Here is a 19,305-nt window from a genome sequence, read left to right as displayed (position 1 = left end):
AATACTAGATGAATGTTTTATTTTTTTAATGTGGGATTTGAAACTCTTTAGTATATATACTTTATATTCACAAAAAAAAATTATGTATTTTTAATGTGGGATAAAAAACCGTTTTGATTTAAATACTTCAACTTAAAAGAATAAAATAATATCTTTCTAGTGTGGGATAAAAAAACTTTTAAAATAATCTTTTAAACTTAATTATTTACAATATGTATAGTATATATCCAAATAGATTGTTTCTTAATTTTTTTCATATAAAATATTAAAACCTTAAATATATATTTTTTAATTTTTCTGAATTGACCTAGTCAACCCGTGTAACCCAAGATTCAGCCTCTTGCCCAGATCAACCCCTAGGCTGAATTTGATGACTATGGTTGTCATGAAAATATAACTTTAAAGAATACAATTGAAAATAAATAAAATAATGTGACTAGTTAAAAAACTAAAAATTAAAAAAATAGTTAAAACTTTCTCTGTTTTTTTTTTGCTTAGAGGGCCTACTTTAAATAATATTAATTGTTTTATATTGTGTTTAATTTCTAGAGTGATTTTTCTTGTTCATCTATAGTTTTATTTTTATTGGAAATAAAATTACAATAGTGTTTATCTATCAAACCTAATAATAAAAAATTGAATGAAAATACAAAAAATGCCTCTTAACATAAACTAAAGAAAATTTCTACTTTAAGGGTATTTACATTATTTTATTGAGCTGGAAAAATAAAAAAACTGAAATGTCACTGGTCTTTAACTTTAAAAAATCAATTTCAATGACAATATAATTATTTTATACAGTAAAAATTCTACATAAAAAAAAATAAACAGATCAATATTACTTCTATCAATACAATAATAACTAATAAATACCTATAGAAAAACAAATATTACCACATGTAATAAGGCGGGCAGAATATATATGTAGTATTTAAGATAACATTGATAAGGAATATTTTAGAAACTATTATTTAGTCATGTTCTTTCTTCTTCTCCTCCTTTTTTTTTCTTTTTTTTGAATAACTGATCAATGTGAATGCTCAATCTACATCAGTGACGACAAAAAGGTGTCCAGCATTCTGCCATTTCTGAGTAGTAGAGCGCACCCGCCCCGCGGCCCCCCACCCCACCCCGTCCATCTGTCCATTGTAGCCCCTTAGCAGTAACTTGCTAGTTTGTTTTTTTTTCCGACATTATTTTTTAAAAATGAGAATATTACTTTATATCTAAACAATCTCTAAACTCTTTATACTAAAAAAAATCTTAAGAGGCTGGGGAGACTCAAACGAGAATCAACTGTTGAAAGCTTGTGTGCAGGAGTTCCTATGATTTGTTGGCCTTTTTTTTTTTTTTTCTGATCAGGGAATAAACAGTAGCTATATACGCTGGCAGTAAGTAGGGAGCTGGTGTGGATATTAAAAATGATTTCAATGTCAAAATGTTAATGGAAGGAGAAGAGGGTAAGAAAATGAGGGGAAAAGACATGCAGTGGAAGAAGTTTGAATCCAAGTAAGGTAATTATGAAAAGCTTGATTATCTGTTGACAACTCATGAGCGTATGTATAATTGTTAAATCTGACTTGGGCGGACAAATTAATTCAAAAAACCAATGATGGTAAATAGCGTTGAATTTGTAATCGACTCATAGAAGCTATTGATTTATTTAAAACTCAATCACCACGAAAAATAAAGCAATTGAACTTGTACAAGATCCGGTCACCCGTGACACAAGCACTTGGCCAAGTTTTCTATAAGATAGTCACATAGAGAACTAAACAAAACATGTAACGTCAAGCTACATATCTCTTACTTATAAAGAGACAAACACCCTAAAAGATATTCATCGATGAGATATATCAGCAGAGATTTCACATCCAGTAATACATCTTCTGAAGAAACGAAGGAAGCATAGAGAGAGTTGTGAGAGATGGTATCCAAACCAGAAGCTAATTATATGCCTCATATGGTTTTGATCCCGAGTCCATTTCAAAGCCATATAAAAACCATGCTTAAATTGGCAAAACTCTTACACTCCAAAGGCTTTCACATAACATTTGTCAACACAGAATTCAATCACCAACGTTTCTTGAAATCAGGAGGCCTAGATGCCCTTGATGGCTTGCCCCACTTCAAGTTTGAAACCATCCCTGATGGCCTGCCGCCTTCACATATAGATGCTTCCCGGGAAAATATTCCTCTTGCCATGGCTGTTGAAAATAATATGTTAGCTCCCTTAAAGGTTCTTCTAGCGAAACTTGACAATCCTCCGATTACTTGCCTAGTTTCTGATGTTTTCATGCGATTCATCATCACAGCTGCTGAAGAACTTGGACTCCCAATTTTGATGCTTGTCACCATGTCTGCATGTGGATATATGGGATTCAAGCAGCTTCATGACCTCAAGGAGAAGGGCTTCCTTCCACTTAAAGGTACTGATCTTGTTGAAGAGGTCACAGGGCATGTGGTTGATCTAGTCTTGATTCTTGGATTGGGTAAATTAAGATCAGGCCAATTGTGCGCTTGTAAGATCATGAGGCCTTTTTATTGGTGTAGATTGCCTACTTATTAGTTATAATCAAGAAAATTCTTGTTTGAACACAGCTATAATTGTCTGATGATTCTATCCAATGATTGCTCAGCGTGATCTAACTTTAACGCGCTGTGTTCTTACAGATGAAAGTTATCTAAGAAATGGTTATCTTGAAAATACAATTATAGAAGGAATCCCTGGTATGAAACCGCTCCAACTTAAAGATTTTCCGTATAGTCGAACAATAGATCCAGATGACTTTGTATTCAACTTTGCAATGCGAGCTGCTGAGGCTTCTGTTAAGGCTCATGCAATTGCTATTCATACTTTTAATGCATTGGAGCAAGATGTTTTGGATGGCCTTTCCACTATATTTCCTCGTGTGTATTCCATCGGTCCACTCCAGTTGCTTCTCAATCAAATTCAACAAGATGGTTTGAACTCTATTGGATACAATCTATGGAAAGAAGATAGTGAATGCCTTCAGTGGCTAGATACCAAGGAGCCCAAGTCAGTTGTCTATGTGAACTTTGGAAGCATAGCAGTGATGACAGCAGAGCAGCTGGTTGAGCTTGCGATGGGGCTAGCTAATAGCGAGATCTCGTTCTTGTGGATAATAAGGCCGGATTTGGTTACCGGTGAGTCGGCGATTTTGCCAGCTGAGTTTCAAGCGGAAACTCAGAATCGTGGTTTCGTGACTAGTTGGTGTCCACAAGAGGAAGTTCTGAACCACCCATCAGTTGGGGGATTTCTAACTCATAGTGGTTGGAATTCGATTATTGAAAGCTTGTGTGCTGGAGTGCCACTGATATGTTGGCCCTTATTTGCTGATCAACCAATAAATTGTAGGTATGCTTGCACTGAATGGGGAGTTGGCATGGAGATTGATAACAATGTCAGGAGGGAAGAAGTGGAGAAGCTAATCAGAAACTTGATGGGAGGAGAAGATTGTAAGAAAATGAGGGAAAAGGCCGAACACTGGAAGAAGGTGGCGGAAGAGGCTACTGTCCCTAATGGTTCATCATCCATTAATTTAGACAAGTTCATCAATGAAATGTTACAATCAAACATCACTTTGTAACCTATGATCATGCAAAAGAGAAAATACTTCTGTGATGGGATTTTATTGCATGCGAATTGCAGAAAGCTAGTGTTTGCACTAATGGTGTTTGTCTCAATCGTCCATATGTCTTTCCATTGAACAGTCCCTGTTAAAGATCAATCCAGAAATTAATTTATTGCTTGCGAATTGAAGAAAGTCCGTCACCGTGATATAAAACGATATCCACCGGTCAACATAAGGAAAAAGAATAATGATACTTTTCATTTGCAACAAGTGGGGGAGTACATAAAACAAAGTAGAGTGGAGTGCGTGAGAGCGAAGAAAGAGGGTGAAGCTGTCATTCAATTCTCTCTCTAAGAAGTTATCTTTTCTTAGAGAGAGAGAGGACAAGGTGCAAAGGATAGTTTTTTAGCGGTGGAGGATGACCTTCTTCTGAGTAGGATTACGCATTTCTGACTTTGTTTGTTTGGAAATAATTGAGGGAATTATTTTTTAGTCCTTGTATTCTAAATATTCAATGACTTAGTCCTTTTAGTCTTAAAAAAATATAAATTAGTCCCTTTACTCGTTGATTTTTGGCTTATTAATACATTTGTTGTTTTTTTTTTCTCAATTCTAAATGCACTCTTTACCAATTTTTAGTCCTTATTGTTATTCATCAATATTGTAAAAGGGTTTTGTTTATTATTTTTATTTTTTTCATTGTATCAAGTTGCAATTCCTTTTTCAATTTTTGGTATCATTGTGCCACAAAAACGGTTATATATTTATTTGATTTATATCACCAATAGAATTACCATTTTTTGTAAAATAAATTAGAGGAATGAATTAATTAAAGAATAAAAAGATTCCGACATTTATACGGCATGGGTTAATGGTATAGGATACAAATAACAAATGTAAATTATGCGCGATTAGTTTTTAATTTATTTATAGAATATTTCAAATACACTTTTTAATTTATTTATAAAGTATCGATAGAATATGGCTTATATACACGTCAGCTGGTTTCCTAATGTCCACGTCTTTGACAAGAGATATAGTGTATGGCTTATGTTATGAAAATTATAGTTTTTGTTTTGAAGTGTAATTATTGTTATTTTTTATAGTATTTTTTATTAGAAATATATTAAAATAATATTTTTTATTTTAAAAAAATTATTTTTAATATTACCATATCAAAATGATACAAAAATACTAGAAAAATATTAATTTAAAACAAAAAATAAACAATAAAAAATTTTAAAATACAAAAATAAACAGTATCTTAATTATTTTCCCCAACGTTTGGATTCGAGTTTTGCCCTAGGTGGGTTTGTGCTGAACCTCTCAAGGTCAGATGAAGTCGTTAAGTTTGAGCCATAAGGGGATTAAAGCAAATTCATGTTCTCAGGGAGAAAGGCTTCAGCAGCCCACTTAAAGGTATATACTTCGAAGGAATTAATGTGACCTACATTGGAAGGTTCACTCTAAAGTATCGTGTTTTTGCAGACAAGAGCTGTTTGGAAACATCAATTGATTCGGTTCCTAGCATGAAAGACACTCAGCTCAAGGATATTCCATTTACTCGAATTAAGCACAGATCCAAATGATAACGTGCTAAACTTTCATCCGAAACATATATTTATAACAATTTAGAATAATTCAAAATAGTAAAAAACAAATCTTAATAGACTTGAATTTGGAATAACAATACTCCAAACATATATTTATATTAATTTAGAATAATTCAAAAGACTTAAAAGATAAATATATTTTTAATATTTATATGGATATATATAGAGAACACCTAGAAGAACTAAAAGATACTTTTAATAAAAACTTCAAAAATTAGTTGCATTGCTCTCCTTTAATAATGCTCTCCTTTAATTTTAAAAGTGTTACTATTCTTGAAATTGAAAATGTGATGCAGATTTTATGATGGTTTTTAATATTTATTTTTTTACTTTTTTTACCGTCACCCTGTATCCATAATTTTTTTTCAAAATTAACTTTCATCTTGTAAAAGATATCTCTGGCATTTTTGTCTTAGCCACTCCTTTGATCATGGCTACCTAATGGCATTCAATTATCATTTCTTTAATTTGTTTTTCTTTAATTATTGTCTTTGTCTTAACATGACTACTCATAGCCATTTTTCTCTTCCTGTGGTTCTTGCCCCAATTCTCTAGTCAAACATTTTTTTTTTAAGATATTACTCACTTTATTTTAAATTGTTGTTTTTTTTTATCATCACTCTTCGGTTATTTCTTATCATCTTATTTTTGTTTAATATCTTTTAGTTTTTTTAAAATCTTACGGGATTGATCTAGCTCTGATACTTTATTAAAAATATTTGAAGAAGAGAAAAAAAATGAAAAATAAAAAATAAATCTCATTCATATAAATATATTATTTTTTTAAGAGAGGAAGAATGGACTTTAATTTGGACTTACAATACTCAAAATATATATTTATACTAATTTAGGATAATTCAACAGATTTAAAAGATAAATACATTTTTAATAATTACATGTATATACCTAGAAAAACTAAAAGATACTTGGCAACTTCAAAAATTAGTTCCAGCAAATGTCTCCAATGGTTGGAAGCATGACCGTGATGACAGCAGAACAACTATTCAAGTTTGCAATGTGACCAAGATCCCATTATTGTGGATTACAAGGCCAGATCTTGTAATGGGCAATTCGAAGATTTTGCCACCTGAGTTTGCAGCAGAAATTCAGAAACGTGGCCTTATTGTAAGCTGGTGTACAGAGGAAGAAGTACTCAACCATCCATCAGTTGGAGGGTTTCTAACTCATTGCGCGCGGTTGGGGTTCAACTATTGAGAGCTTGTCTGCAGAAGTTCCAATGGTGTGTTAGCCATTCTTTGCAGACCAACAAATGAATTGCAGATATACCTGCACTGAATGGGGAGTCGGCATGGAGATTGATAATGATGTCAAAAGGGAAAAGGTTGAGAAGCTTGTCTCTAGGATTTTCCATTTTCTCGAAGAAGAGATCCTGATGAATTTGGAATAAACTTCTCCATGGAAGTTGCTGAGAATGCTATTAAGGCTAGTGCAATTATTATTCATCCATTCGATACATTATAGCCATATGTTTAGGATGGCCTTTCTTCAATGTTTTATCGTGTTTATGCTATTAGCCCTTACAAGACAAATAAAAAAGAGAGCATTAAAAGATTTGGATATTCCTTCCATAGAATAGAATTTCACTGCATGACTTTAGAATGAATGCACGTCAATTCAAGGTTTTAGTTTTAAAATGATTCATACCAAGCTAGTTACCTTTACGTGAGGGTAATATTCAGGAGTGAACAGAGGTGAGGCCAATGTGAGAGGTTCCATTCCCAAACTGTATCATCCTAGAAAATGGCGGTGAGGTGGTGATCCCTCCCTTGCTTCTGTTATGAAGATGAACGAGTATAATCACATTAACATGGCACATTGGTAAATATTCAAAACCATCTAAAGCTGCACCAAAGAAATGAAACACGATATTTCTTTCTGCTGCCTTAAAACTATCCATGGAGGCAAGAACTTGTAAGCAATGTACATACCACGATAATTTAATTACACGCATCGTGTCGCTAGTTCAAACACGGCATGTCTTGGAAAGATAATCACATCCTTCATACACTTCTAGCCTGTCTCGCTTAGTTGATCTTCCTTAAAGCAAGCGCATCGCTTGCTCATCTTCCCAGTCAAAGCAATTTCTAGTGGTCTCCGCACTAACCTTGGGAAGCCATCATCACACCAGACCTCCCAAAGCTGAAAGTGAAACTACTGAAAAGTATACGAACAGAGAAATTAGATATGCATCCTAATCATGAGAATATACCTCTCCACCCTCTTCCTGGCTCTACCTCGAATTGCAACTAGGCTGTTTGGCCTCCTCTTTTTTCTGTTTCTCCAGAAGCTGGGTGCCTCTTGCAGCCTTTGCTTCGACTCCCTTCAAAGATTTGGTAGGATTTCCTTCACAATCATAATAGCGACCAACCAGTTTACCAACAAACCTGGCATTCAGGATTTGTGATTGCGACCACCAAGTCAATATCAAGAATTGTACTTGTTCAGTGAATATTTGATTTCTGTACCAATTTTATCTCTCTTGTTTTACTGATGACACCAATGTTCCGGACATAATCTTAGAGAATTTCGCAATTCAATATAGATGATTAGAGTTATTTAGTACTGTATGAAAAGAAAAGATATTAAATTCATAAGAGCTCCATAGTATCAGATTTTTCCTTTCGCTTTTTCATACTAAGCTCAAAGAACATAGTATGGACAATGTGCAACTCGCGTGTAGCTTCTGAAGTATAATTCTCGCCATGCAACAATACTCTTCACCTACAGATGCGGCAATAATTGAATCATATAGCATAGAACTTTTAGCAATATACAACATTAGCATGGAGCAGGTATGAAGAGTTTAACAAATTGATCCATAATACAGAAATGAAGTTGGATGTTTACGTTATTTTCTTTTTGACAAATAACCGTTGTGTTAAGAGAGTTTAAAAAGAAAACGACTCTTAAAACGACATGGAAGCTTTAAACAGAAAATGAAGGATGATGCAGAGGCATGGCATGGCAGTCATCTTTTAACTAAGATCAATCCAGAAATTAATTTATCACCGCCTACTATTCTTGAGTTTCTCAGAAGCCTCCAACTAAGTAGCCAGGCATGCTTGTTGACTGAGGTTTTTCAACATCTATCGTTCTTGAATTTTGCAGAGGGCTCCAATTAAACAATGAAGAATAATATATTTGTTTTTGGGTTTCAAAAGAGTCTTAAAAAAACAATTGGAAATTTTTAATGTGTTTAATGATGTACAATTAATTCTTTTTTAATGCTATGGAATAAGTAAATTTTAGAGTCATCAACTGAGAGTAAATGTGTAATATTTTACTTTCTTTGTATATCTTAGAGCTCCAAAATCAACATGTTTCCTCCTCAAAATATATATCCTCCTCACTGTTCGGATAGTCAAAACCTTTGGCTCCGTACACTAAATTTGACAATGCGTTGGGGATGGCTCCACTCTTCCTCATGCTGTCAATTTAAGCAGTTTTTTACTCACGGCACTAGCCATGAGTGATGTGTATCATGACAGTAAGGGCCAGTGGTCCAGGGAGGGAGGGGGGGAGGGGGGGAGACATAGGGTGGTGTTTTGGTGCCGGATTCCACATTTATGTGGATTTAATCTCGTTATTCCAAAACAATTTATCCAACTGTCAGTAAGAAGAAAAGGATGAATGATACTGTATATAATTGAATTACAAGGTTTCAATTATTTGTATAATTGAACTTTTTTTTATATTAAATTAATTCAATTCATTATGTTCATTGCTATAAATAAATTTTTCTAGCTGCCATTATCTGGATATATATTTTAATAATAATTTTCAATGAAAAAATAACGGGCCATTCATTCATACCTCTAGAAAAAGGGCCACTGATAGATGCTGGAGATAGTGCAATGTTACGTCACAGGCTGCCAGACAATTTTGCTGGTAAGATTTTCTATATTATAGTGACATCTAATTTGTAAAATCCTTGTATTTTGGAGGTACTTGTGAGCTGTGATTCAGAAATTAATTAGTTGCTTGATTTGGAAATAGAAAAACATCCATTTCTGGCTATAAATGACAGGACAAGAATCATCGAGACTGAACAGAGAGAAGCAAGCAAGCTAGCTAGTGAGAGAGATATGGGATCCATTTCGAAGCCTCATGTTGTTGTGATCCCATGTCCACTCCAAGGTCATATAAAGACTATGCTTAAACTTGCAAAGCTTCTTCACTACAAAGGTCTTCACATCACGTTTGTCAACACAGAATTCAATCTCAAACGTTTCCTTAGGTCAAGAGGACCTCATGCCCTTGATGACTTGCCTGGCTTCCATTTTAGAACCATTCCTGATGGCCTCCCTCCTTCAGATATTGATGCCACCCAAGACATACCTTCTCTTTGTGATGCCATGAACAAGAATTTCTTAGCACCCTTTAAAGATCTTCTTTTACAACTCAAAAATACCGTATCGGAGAACAACCCTCCGATTACCTGCGTTGTTTCTGATCCCTTCGCTCCATTCTCCATCAAAGCTGGGGAAGAAGTTGGTCTTCCAGTTGTGATGTATGCCACTGTGAATGCATGTGGCTATATGGGATTTAAACAGCTCCATGCTCTTAGAGAGAGAGGCTTCACCCCAATCAAAGGTAATTCACATGCTTGTTTATTATGTAAGTTACCATCAATTACAAGTGAACTCCCACGCAAAGTGGCTTTATTACACCATTATACAACTTCTTTAGTATTTTGCTGCTTTATTCTTTTCTAAATTTTCAAACATCCAGATTCTCCCTTGCAAGTTGATGGAGAAATGATTATAAAACATTATCACGACAACAATTTCTTTTATTTATAATATAATATATTATATTATGTTTATATATACTGTACGTTCGACGGCATAATTCAAAAAACATGCCATATATAGAACCGTCTAAATTTTATATAATATTCTTTTCCAAATCACTTCTCTAAAAATCTGCCAATTATTAAATCAGATAATCCTAGAAATCATAAAAATTTTATGATGGTGGGAGTGTACTGTGCATTATTCTAGGTTTTATTTATTTATTTATTAGTAGTCTTTTTTAGCGGAAGATTTATTTTGGATTCAAACTTGGATTCTCATTTTTTCAGCATAACATGGAGTATTAGGCTTATAAAAAATAATTTGATTTTTAACAAGGTGTAGCCAGAATGGGATACCAGTTTCTCTTTAATCTTGTATAGACTATTAATTTAGCTAACAATAATGAATTTAATTTCAGTTATACCGATAATAATTTTATTTGTAGTGTAGATGGTATTTAAATGTAGAAAGACACAAATCACTAATTTGATTATTATTTCCTTTTATATTTCCTTTTGTTTTCTTTTTAATTTTTTTTATAGGGCATTCATTTTATTTTATTGTAAATGATGTTTTAACGTTTTAGAAATTATCTTTTAAATGATTTTTTTATTAATACACTTTATTATTATTAAAACAATATTACAATTTAATTACTTTGGTATGCCCGCGTTCCGACAAAAATTACCAAGCTTAAATCACACAGGCAAGATCAATGATTATGTGCAATAAATTTTCATTTTGAGCCTGGTCTAACAAGGTTGTGTTCTGCAGATTTGAGCAATCTAAGCAATGGCTATCTTGAGACAAAAGTAGACTGGGCTCCTGGTATGAAAGACGTTCGTCTTAAAGATTTTCCATTTATTCAAACAACAGATCCAGATGACGTTGTCTTTAACTTTGTCATTGGAGCTGCTGAGACTTCTGTTAAAGCTCGTGCAATTGCTTTTCATACTTTTGACGCCTTGGAACCAGAAGTTTTAGATGGCCTTTCCACTATGTTCCCTCGAGTTTATTCCATCGGTCCACTCCAGTTACTCCTAAATCAATTCGAAGAAGATGGCTTGAAGTCTATTGGGTACAGTCTGTGGAAAGAAGACCATGAGTGTCTCCAATGGCTGGAAACAAAGGAACCCAAATCAGTGGTGTATGTGAATTTTGGAAGCATTACAGTGATGACAGCTGATCAACTTGTGGAGTTTGCAATGGGATTAGTTAATAGTAATATCCCATTCTTGTGGATTATAAGGCCAGATTTGGTCATCGGTGAATCAGCTGTTTTACCAGCTGAATTTGCAGAGGAAACTGAAAGGCGTGGCTTTATTACAAGTTGGTGTCCCCAAGAGGAAGTGCTTAACCATCCAGCAGTTGGAGGGTTTCTAACTCATAGTGGCTGGGGTTCAACCATTGAGAGCTTGTGTGCTGGTGTTCCAATGGTGTGTTGGCCCTTCTTCGCTGATCAAGCAATGAACTGTAGATATAGCTGCAACGAATGGGGAGTTGGAATGGAGATTGATAATAACGTCAAGAGGGAAGAAGTGGAGATGCTGGTGAAGGAGCTAATGGAAGGGGAAAAGTGTGAGAAAATGAGGGGAAAAGCTATGGAGTGGAAAAGGTTGGCTGTAGAAGCTGTTGGGCCAGAGGGTACATCATCCATTAATTTGGACAAGTTCATCCATGAAATAATCTCTTCAAACAATTAGATCGTCACGCTGGAAATAAAAAATTCATGAAAAGATCAAATTTTCTTCCCTATCTTTTGCCTTTTATTGGAAGTGAAATATCATAATAAATAAATGCTCCATTTTCGAAGATATATGATATCTTCGCAAATATGTTAATACTTCTATCTTACATTCAAAAATACCATATTGTCACATCCTTTGTTTCTCATGCTACATGTTTTGATCAAATTATGAATGCTTTTCAATATCTCATTTTTGTGAGACTAAATATTTCAGAGTCTATCAGTTTATAGTTTATATATGCTCTTACAAACTCTCGTTAGGCTGGTATGAAAGGCATTTTCTGTTATTTTAAAGGTACTACAACACATAGTTTACATATTACTCATAGTTCTTCCTTTCTATTACATGGTTTTTCAAATGCAGATTCTGCAAGTAGTATTGATGATAGAAAATCTACGGATAATTATCTTATGTCTTTTGGTTATCTTAAGCAATGTACAGTTGCTCACTCCCCTACTAAAGATAATACTGTAAAGCCACCACTTAATTAAATCAATTAAATCCATATAATTAGTGGATGACAAAAATAAGTGGAGATGAGTTCTTTGCATAATTTGTCGAGTGTGAGTGGAGATAAGTTATTGACATAATTTGTGGCATAATTGGTACCATGGTTTATAGCCTTTGTCCCCTAACGCTTGCCTATAAATAGACAATGCCTCCAAGCTTATTTTGCACACCAAGATACAGAGAAGAAGAGGAGAGTAAGGTATTTGTGAGAGAGTAAATGAGATGTTTTCTCTTAGTAATAGAGAGATTTTTAGTTGTTCTTCTATTATTAGTAATTCTCACATTACTTAGTAAAATCCTTCTATACTTGCTCGTGAACGTAACATAATTGGATGAAACATGTAAATTCTTGTTTCTCTTATTTTTCATTTTATCCTTTCCCTTGCCTTTTGTTTTGTCGGGTTTGCATGTTAGTATCCTAATAGTGGTATCAGTGCTTCTTGATTGGTGTTGTTAACATACAAAAGTTATTTGTATATACAGTTACTATTCACCTATACGGCATTGTTCATCCATATGATTCTGTTAACAGACATTACTATTAGCATATATAGAAAGTCAGTGCAGTGATTAAATACAGTCTAAGAAGTTCTATCTAAGGATATTAGGTTTTAAACGGGACCGTTTGTAACCCCTCCAATCTTTCCTAAGAACTTACTTAGTGAAGTATTATTCACACAATATTATTTATATATATGTTATAGATATGTGAAACGGTGATAGCTTAATAGATCATGGTGAATAAAATGGCAGCAAAGTACAAGATTGAGAGGTTTAAAGGGAGCAATTTCTCACTGTGAAAAATGTGAATCAAGACAATCTTAAGGAAAGACAATTGCTTGACAGCAATTAGGGATCGGCCAGAGGAGATCACTGATAATGCAAAATAGAATGAGATGGATGGAAATGTTATTGCTAACATATATTTAGCATTAGCTGATGAAGTATTATCAAGTGTGGTGGAGAAAAAAATAGCTAAAAAGATATGGGATACTTTGACAAAGATATGCAAGTCCAAATCTTTGCACAATAAGATTTTCTAGAACCAGAGACTTTATACCCTTTAAATGGTAGAAACCACGTCAGTGACTGACCACATCAACACAATAAGAACTCTATTTTCACAAATCACTACATTGGGTTAACAAATAGAGGAAAATGAATATGCAGAGCTTCTACGTTAAAGTCTTCCTGATTCGTTTAATTAGCTCATTATCAACTTAAACAATAATATCCTCTCAAACTATTTAGTCTTCGATGATGTTGCATCCGCTATCTTGAAAGAAAAAAATAGCTGCAAAAATAAATGAGACGGAAACAGTTCAAACCAAGCAGCGGCGTTATTGATGTCAAGAGGAAGATCAACAAAACATGGCTCTAGTGGGAGTCAAAGACATAGGAGATCTAAATCAAGAAGTAAAAAGACTGTGAAATGCTACAATTATGGCAAAAAAAGGCACTTCAAAAAAGATTATTGGTTTAAAAAGGGTGTAGAGAATACTGCAAAGTTATCAAAACCTCAAAGATGTGTTGCAAGCACCTTTAAAGATAAAGAGGTTTTATACAGTGAAGCAACGACAATCTCTATAAATAGAGAAGAGCTCACTGAGGTCTGGCTAATAGATTCAGGAGCAATATGACATATGACTCCTAATCGAAATTGATTTCATATATATGAACTCATCTCTGGAGGCACAGTGTTTATGGGTGATAATCATGTTTTAGAGATTGTTGGCATTGGCACCATCAAATTAAAGATGTATGATGGCTTAATTCGTACTATTTCAGGAGTACGACATATAAAAGACTTAAAGAAGAATCTTTTGTCCATAGGATAATTTGATAGTCTTGGTTGTAAGATCCAAACAATAATGAAATAATAAAAATTATCAAAGGAGCACTAGTGGTTTTAAAGACAAGAAAGACATTTGTAAACATGTTTGTATTAATAGGAGAAACACATCATGGGATAGAAGCGTCAATTATATTAGCCAGTCCTGCAGAAAAGAAGACGATGATGTGGCATCAAAAACTAGGCCACATGTCAAAGAAAGTTTGAAAATTCTCTTTGATCAGAAGTTACTTTCTAGGCTTACAAAGGTTACTTTACCTTTTTGTGAGCATCGTGTTACAAGAAAACAATACATGTTAAAGTTTGGCATATCAACAACTAAGAGCAAATGCATCTTAGACTTGATTCACTATGATGTTTGGGTTTATCCAATTAAAAAAAAGGCAAATGTGTTTGTAGTCTTTAAAACTTTCAAAGCACGGGTAGAACTTGAATTTGAAAAGAAAATCAAATGTTTGAGGACTGATAATGAAAGAGAATATACCAGTGATGAATTTGATAACTTCTATCAATATGAAAGTATCAAAAGGCAGTTCACAACGATATACACTACATGGTAAAATGGAGTGGCTAAGTGAATGAACATAATTCTATTAGAAAGAATAAGAGTAATGTTGAAAACTATAGGTCTAAGAAAGTCATTCTAGGCAAAAGCTATCAATACTGCCTGTTATATGATAAATCGATCTTCATCAACTGCAATTGAGCTGAAGACACCAATGGAGATGTAGACTAGAAAGCCAACTAATTATTCTCAGTTGCATATATTTGGAAGTCATGTGTACATGATGTACAATACTAAAAAAGTCAACAAGATGGATTCAAAATCCAAAAAATATGTATTCTTGGAATATGTTGATGGAGTGAAAGGGTATCACTTGTAGGATCCCACTACCTATAAGGTAGTCATTAGTAGAGATGTCATATTTACAGAAGATAAAATACAAATAGAAAAATATAATAGCATTTTAAATGAGACTACAACAGTCCAGATGAAAAATACTCAGAATCATACTTCTTCTAAAGTTACACCAGAGCATAAAGAATAAGAACAAATAAAGTAAACTCATGAAAGAAGACCACCGGCTTGGCACTCAGAATATGTTATTGAGAGCAACATTGCATACTATGTTCTAACAAACGATGGAAAGCTATCAACTTTCCACGAGGATATCAAAAGCACAGATGAATGTATATGGATGGCAGCAATGCAAGAGAAGATTAAAGCTTTATACAAGAATAATACTTGAGACCTTGTTCCACTACCACAAAGAAGAAAGGTCATTAGAAACAAATGAGTTTACAAGATAAAACATGATGGCAATAATCAAGTGGAGCGATATCATGCAAGATTGGTGGTGAAAGGATATGTTTAGAAAAAAGGAATAGACTTTAATGAGATATTTTCCCTGATAGTACGACTTACTACAATTAGAGTAATCTTGACGATGTGTGTTATATTTGATCATTACTTAGAGTAGTTAGATTTGAAAAATGCATTTCTTCATAGAAAACTTGAAGAAGAAATTTATATGCTCTAACCAAAGGGCTTTGCTGAAACAACCAAGGAAAACATGGTTTGCAGGTTGAACAAATCTTTATACAGTCTCAAACAGGCATCGAGATGCTGGTACAAGATATTTGATTCCTTTATAATTAGCCTTGGGTACAACAGACTTAGTTTATACCATTGTACGTATTACATAAGGTTTGAAAAAGATTTCATCATTTTGTTGTTGTATGTGGATGACATATTGATGATAGGCCCCCATAAAGATCGAGTCCAAGAATTAAAGGCACAGTTAGCTAGGGAGTTTGATATGAAGGACTTAGGACCAACAAATAAGATTTTAGGAATGCAAATTCACCGAGACGAAAGTAAGAGAAAGATTTGGCTTTCTCATAACAATTATTTGAAAAAGATCTTGTGACGCTTCAACATGCAAGATTATAAGCCAATTTCCACCCCACTTCTTATTAACTTTAAATTATCCTTAAGTATGTTTCCTAGTAATGAAGCAAAGAGGATGGAGATGTCTCAAGTACAGTATACATCAATAGTGATAATTTTAATGTTTATCATGATATGTATAAAACCGGACATTGCATAAGCAATGAAAACAGCTAGTCGATACATGGACAATCCTAGTAAAGAGCATTGGAATACTATTGAGAAGATCATAAGATATATCAAGGGTACCTCAGATGTCGTATTATGTTATGGAATATCAGAATTTACTGACAATTTTTCTAGTTGTTGCTACCAAATTTTTCACCCATGTTTTTGATAAATTTTCAAAAAAAATCAAAAATAGCAAAAAACAACAAAAACCCCCCAAATGCATTTTGATATATTTGCATCATTTTTTGCATTTTCAACATCATCTTAGAAGAATTTAAATTTTCAAAGGTATTTTGAACGTGTTCAACTTTTAACGCGTTAATTTTATAATCACTGATTTTTCTTTGAGTCGACATTGATATTGCTTGTTTTAAAAAAAAATTTAAAAATCAAAAAATCAAAATTTACAAAAAAAGAATGAAATGAAAAAGAAAGGAAAAGTTGAGGGACTATTTTGAAAACCTAGCAAAACTTCTCCTATAAATACTGTTGTTACTCAATTTTGGACCCCACGTGTTAGAGATGGTGTATACCTCTTTTGAACTTAGTGTAGGAGTTTAGCTCATGTTTGCTAAAAGTTTGACAAAATCAGAAAAAAGAAATATTTTTTTGAAACCTTGTTTGAGTTGTTTTCTGCTCTCTTTATCCTTCCCCGTTGCTGCTAAAATCATCAGTTTTCTTAGGTTGATCAGGAGTCTTCATAATGCTAAATTTATTCCTTTTTTCTGGTCTTTAACATTGAATTAATCTCTCAGAATTTGCACTAAAAAAATAGTTATGCTGCTGTCGTAATTTTTTATTCCAACTTAGACTCTGATTCTAACTCAATTTCGTCCGATATCTGACCATCCTAGGTATAATCTGTCACTTATTACATGTTGAAAAATTGATGTACACCTTTATTAGGTCCTAGGGATCATTGTTCTTAGAGTAGATTATCAGTCAGATTTGAATGCTCAGTATTGTCAAATCAAGAACCTTTTTGACCAACTAGATTACTACTAGTTTCTGTTTTGTAAAAAGATTTTATCTCACTTTGATTCCATCATTAAAGTTGTAGTCCTAGACGTGTAGATGAATTTGAGCTTGGAATCACTTGATTTCGATATCAAGGGCTCAAGATGTTCCCGTTTGAATATCTAACATGGAGGTAGAGAATTCTGTTGCGAGAAGGATATTGACCCAAGTTTGCACTAAAAAAAACTCTATTTTTGGCCTATTTTTTGTGATTTTTTTTCTTAGTTCATACTCTCATTCAAATCAGGATTCTCGACATTCGTCAGTTTTTGTGTTAGACCCGGACATCCCTTTCGACCAACTAAATTATTGTTAGATTCTATTATGTAAAAAAAAAATTTATCTCACTTCGACTCCTTCATCAAAGTTGTAGTCTTAGATGTGTAGATGAATTTGAGCTTTTAAATCGCTTGATTTTGATATCAGAAGCTCAAGATATTCTCATTTGAATATTTAGTGTGAAAGTAGGGATTCCTGTCGCGAGAAGGATTTTTACCCAAGTTCGCAAGCCTGATTTGAAGGATTTTTTTAGACCAAGGACTGAATTGAAAAGTGATAAAATAAAGGATTGAATTGAAGATGAAATCAAAAGGAAATTGGTTGGAACTAGATCATCATAAAATGATGAGATTTCTACCATACCGAATAAGGAAATAAGACTTTGCAGCATGCACCCCTTCCCATCTGATTTCCTTCCTTTTTCACTACACAACCCTCCCTGTCTGATTTCCTTCCTTTTCTCCATGACTTCCTACTAGTTTCCATGATTATCTTGTTTGATTTTGGAGCTGTAGATCATGTTTTTGTGCAACTATAATTTAGAAACAGCAGCTTTTGATAGCTACAAAATGCCATAAATAGAAGAACCTCACCATCATCTAATGGCTGGAATTTTAACCCTAACATAGATGGTTAGGATGATGTGTTAATGTTGGAAAGAAATCACTAAAATCGGCATATAATCAATGAGAATATTGTAGTTTCCTCATTTGTATTATTTGGCTGCAAATCAGCTGGGATTTGATCCTAGATTAATGCATTGAATCTTTCCTAACAAGAGCTGTGTATAAACTATATATACGCTGCCTTTGCTAACCTAAAAAGGAAGAGAAAAAGGGAGGAAGAAAAAAAAAATTCAAGAGAGGAGGACATAAAGGAGAGGAACGAAAGAAAAAAAAAAGAGTAGAAAAGCGACAGAAAAATAAGAAAAGAGAGAACGGAAAGGAAGAGCAAAAAAGAAAAAGAGAAAAAAAAAGGGAGAAGACAGAAGGAAAAAGAGGAGACAGAGGCAAAACAAGGGGAAAGAAAGGAGGCTTTTCTTTGATACTAAAAAGCCTACAGTGGAACGTGAAAGAGAGAAAAAAAAAAGGAGCAAGCAGAAAAAACAAAGAAAAAAACAGAGGGGAGAACGGAGAAAGAAAAGAGGGAGTAAAAGCACAAAAGAAAATAGAGAGTAAGATCTGCAGGTATAGTTTCCAGCTTCTTTTCTTTGTTATATTTAGACTTGGCAACGTTGGTCTATGCTATCCCAAAACCCGTCTTTTCTTTTGCTCTAGATATTTGGTTTCTGTTTGAACAAAATGTGTCATGCTTGCCCGCTGTTCTTTCCCTGATTTTGAGTCGGATTATTGTTGATGTTAAAGCTACGTGCTCCTTTTCTTGTTCTATTGTTGTGAGGGATTGTGAGTTTTAAAGGTCTTCATTGTCCCTTTCCTTTGTCTGCTTAAGTGTCACCTGGCATTAGAACGTTTCATAGGAATAGTAGGTTTATAGGCGCACTTTGTTTTTTTACATGAAGGAGAAAAAAATAAAAAATGTAAGGGAGAGCATTTGTTAGTTAAGGGACTTTTGTTTTTGCTAGATTCGGTGTTCACGTTATCCTCTATTTTGTTTTGCAGAAATAAGATAGCAAGCATTTTTCTTTCGCCTTAGTATTTACTACACCTTCCTTTTTTTTTCATGTAAAATAAAAAAACATGGGATGGCTTGAAAAAGGGGGGGGGGGGGGGGGGGGGGGGTGTGGGGGTTTT

At 33.8% G+C, this 19,305-nt stretch overlaps 2 protein-coding genes and 1 long non-coding RNA gene across 3 annotated transcripts; 2 read left to right on the top strand and 1 right to left on the bottom strand.

The window, feature by feature from the left end:
- The first annotated feature begins 1,791 nt into the window (after positions 1-1,791).
- On the top strand, positions 1,792-3,693 carry LOC105113890 (7-deoxyloganetin glucosyltransferase-like). The gene is made up of 2 exons (XM_011010242.1): positions 1,792-2,429; positions 2,674-3,693. Exons 1-2 carry the CDS (start codon positions 1,928-1,930, stop codon positions 3,609-3,611), a joined length of 1,440 nt encoding a protein of 479 aa, XP_011008544.1. The 5' UTR covers positions 1,792-1,927; the 3' UTR covers positions 3,612-3,693.
- Positions 3,694-6,922: 3,229 nt separating this feature from the next.
- On the bottom strand, positions 6,923-7,864 carry LOC105113891 (uncharacterized). The gene is made up of 2 exons (XR_840040.1): positions 7,440-7,864; positions 6,923-7,360 (listed from the first exon to the last, which is right to left on the bottom strand). It is a non-coding gene; the product is annotated as an uncharacterized LOC105113891 (long non-coding RNA).
- Positions 7,865-9,267: 1,403 nt separating this feature from the next.
- Positions 9,268-11,838, top strand: LOC105113892 (7-deoxyloganetin glucosyltransferase-like). The gene is made up of 2 exons (XM_011010244.1): positions 9,268-9,823; positions 10,801-11,838. Exons 1-2 carry the CDS (start codon positions 9,316-9,318, stop codon positions 11,727-11,729), a joined length of 1,437 nt encoding a protein of 478 aa, XP_011008546.1. The 5' UTR covers positions 9,268-9,315; the 3' UTR covers positions 11,730-11,838.
- The last annotated feature ends 7,467 nt before the right edge of the window (positions 11,839-19,305 follow it).

The sequence above is a fragment of the Populus euphratica genome, unplaced genomic scaffold (genome assembly GCF_000495115.2).
Source record: "Populus euphratica unplaced genomic scaffold, PopEup_1.0 scaffold466.1, whole genome shotgun sequence".
In the NCBI taxonomy this organism is placed as follows: domain Eukaryota; kingdom Viridiplantae; phylum Streptophyta; class Magnoliopsida; order Malpighiales; family Salicaceae; genus Populus; species Populus euphratica.
The sequence above is the reverse complement of the archived record's forward strand: the minus strand, read 5'-3'. Positions and strand labels throughout refer to the sequence as shown.

Bases quoted from the DNA above. Each gene is read 5' to 3' on its own strand.
- LOC105113892 (XM_011010244.1), top strand. From the start codon at position 9,316: ATGGGATCCATTTCGAAGCCTCATGTTGTTGTGATCCCATGTCCACTC. The intron at 9,824-10,800 runs GTAATTCACATG...TGTGTTCTGCAG, and splicing joins AGGCTTCACCCCAATCAAAG to ATTTGAGCAATCTAAGCAAT.
- LOC105113890 (XM_011010242.1), top strand. From the start codon at position 1,928: ATGGTATCCAAACCAGAAGCTAATTATATGCCTCATATGGTTTTGATC. The intron at 2,430-2,673 runs GTACTGATCTTG...GTGTTCTTACAG, and splicing joins GGGCTTCCTTCCACTTAAAG to ATGAAAGTTATCTAAGAAAT.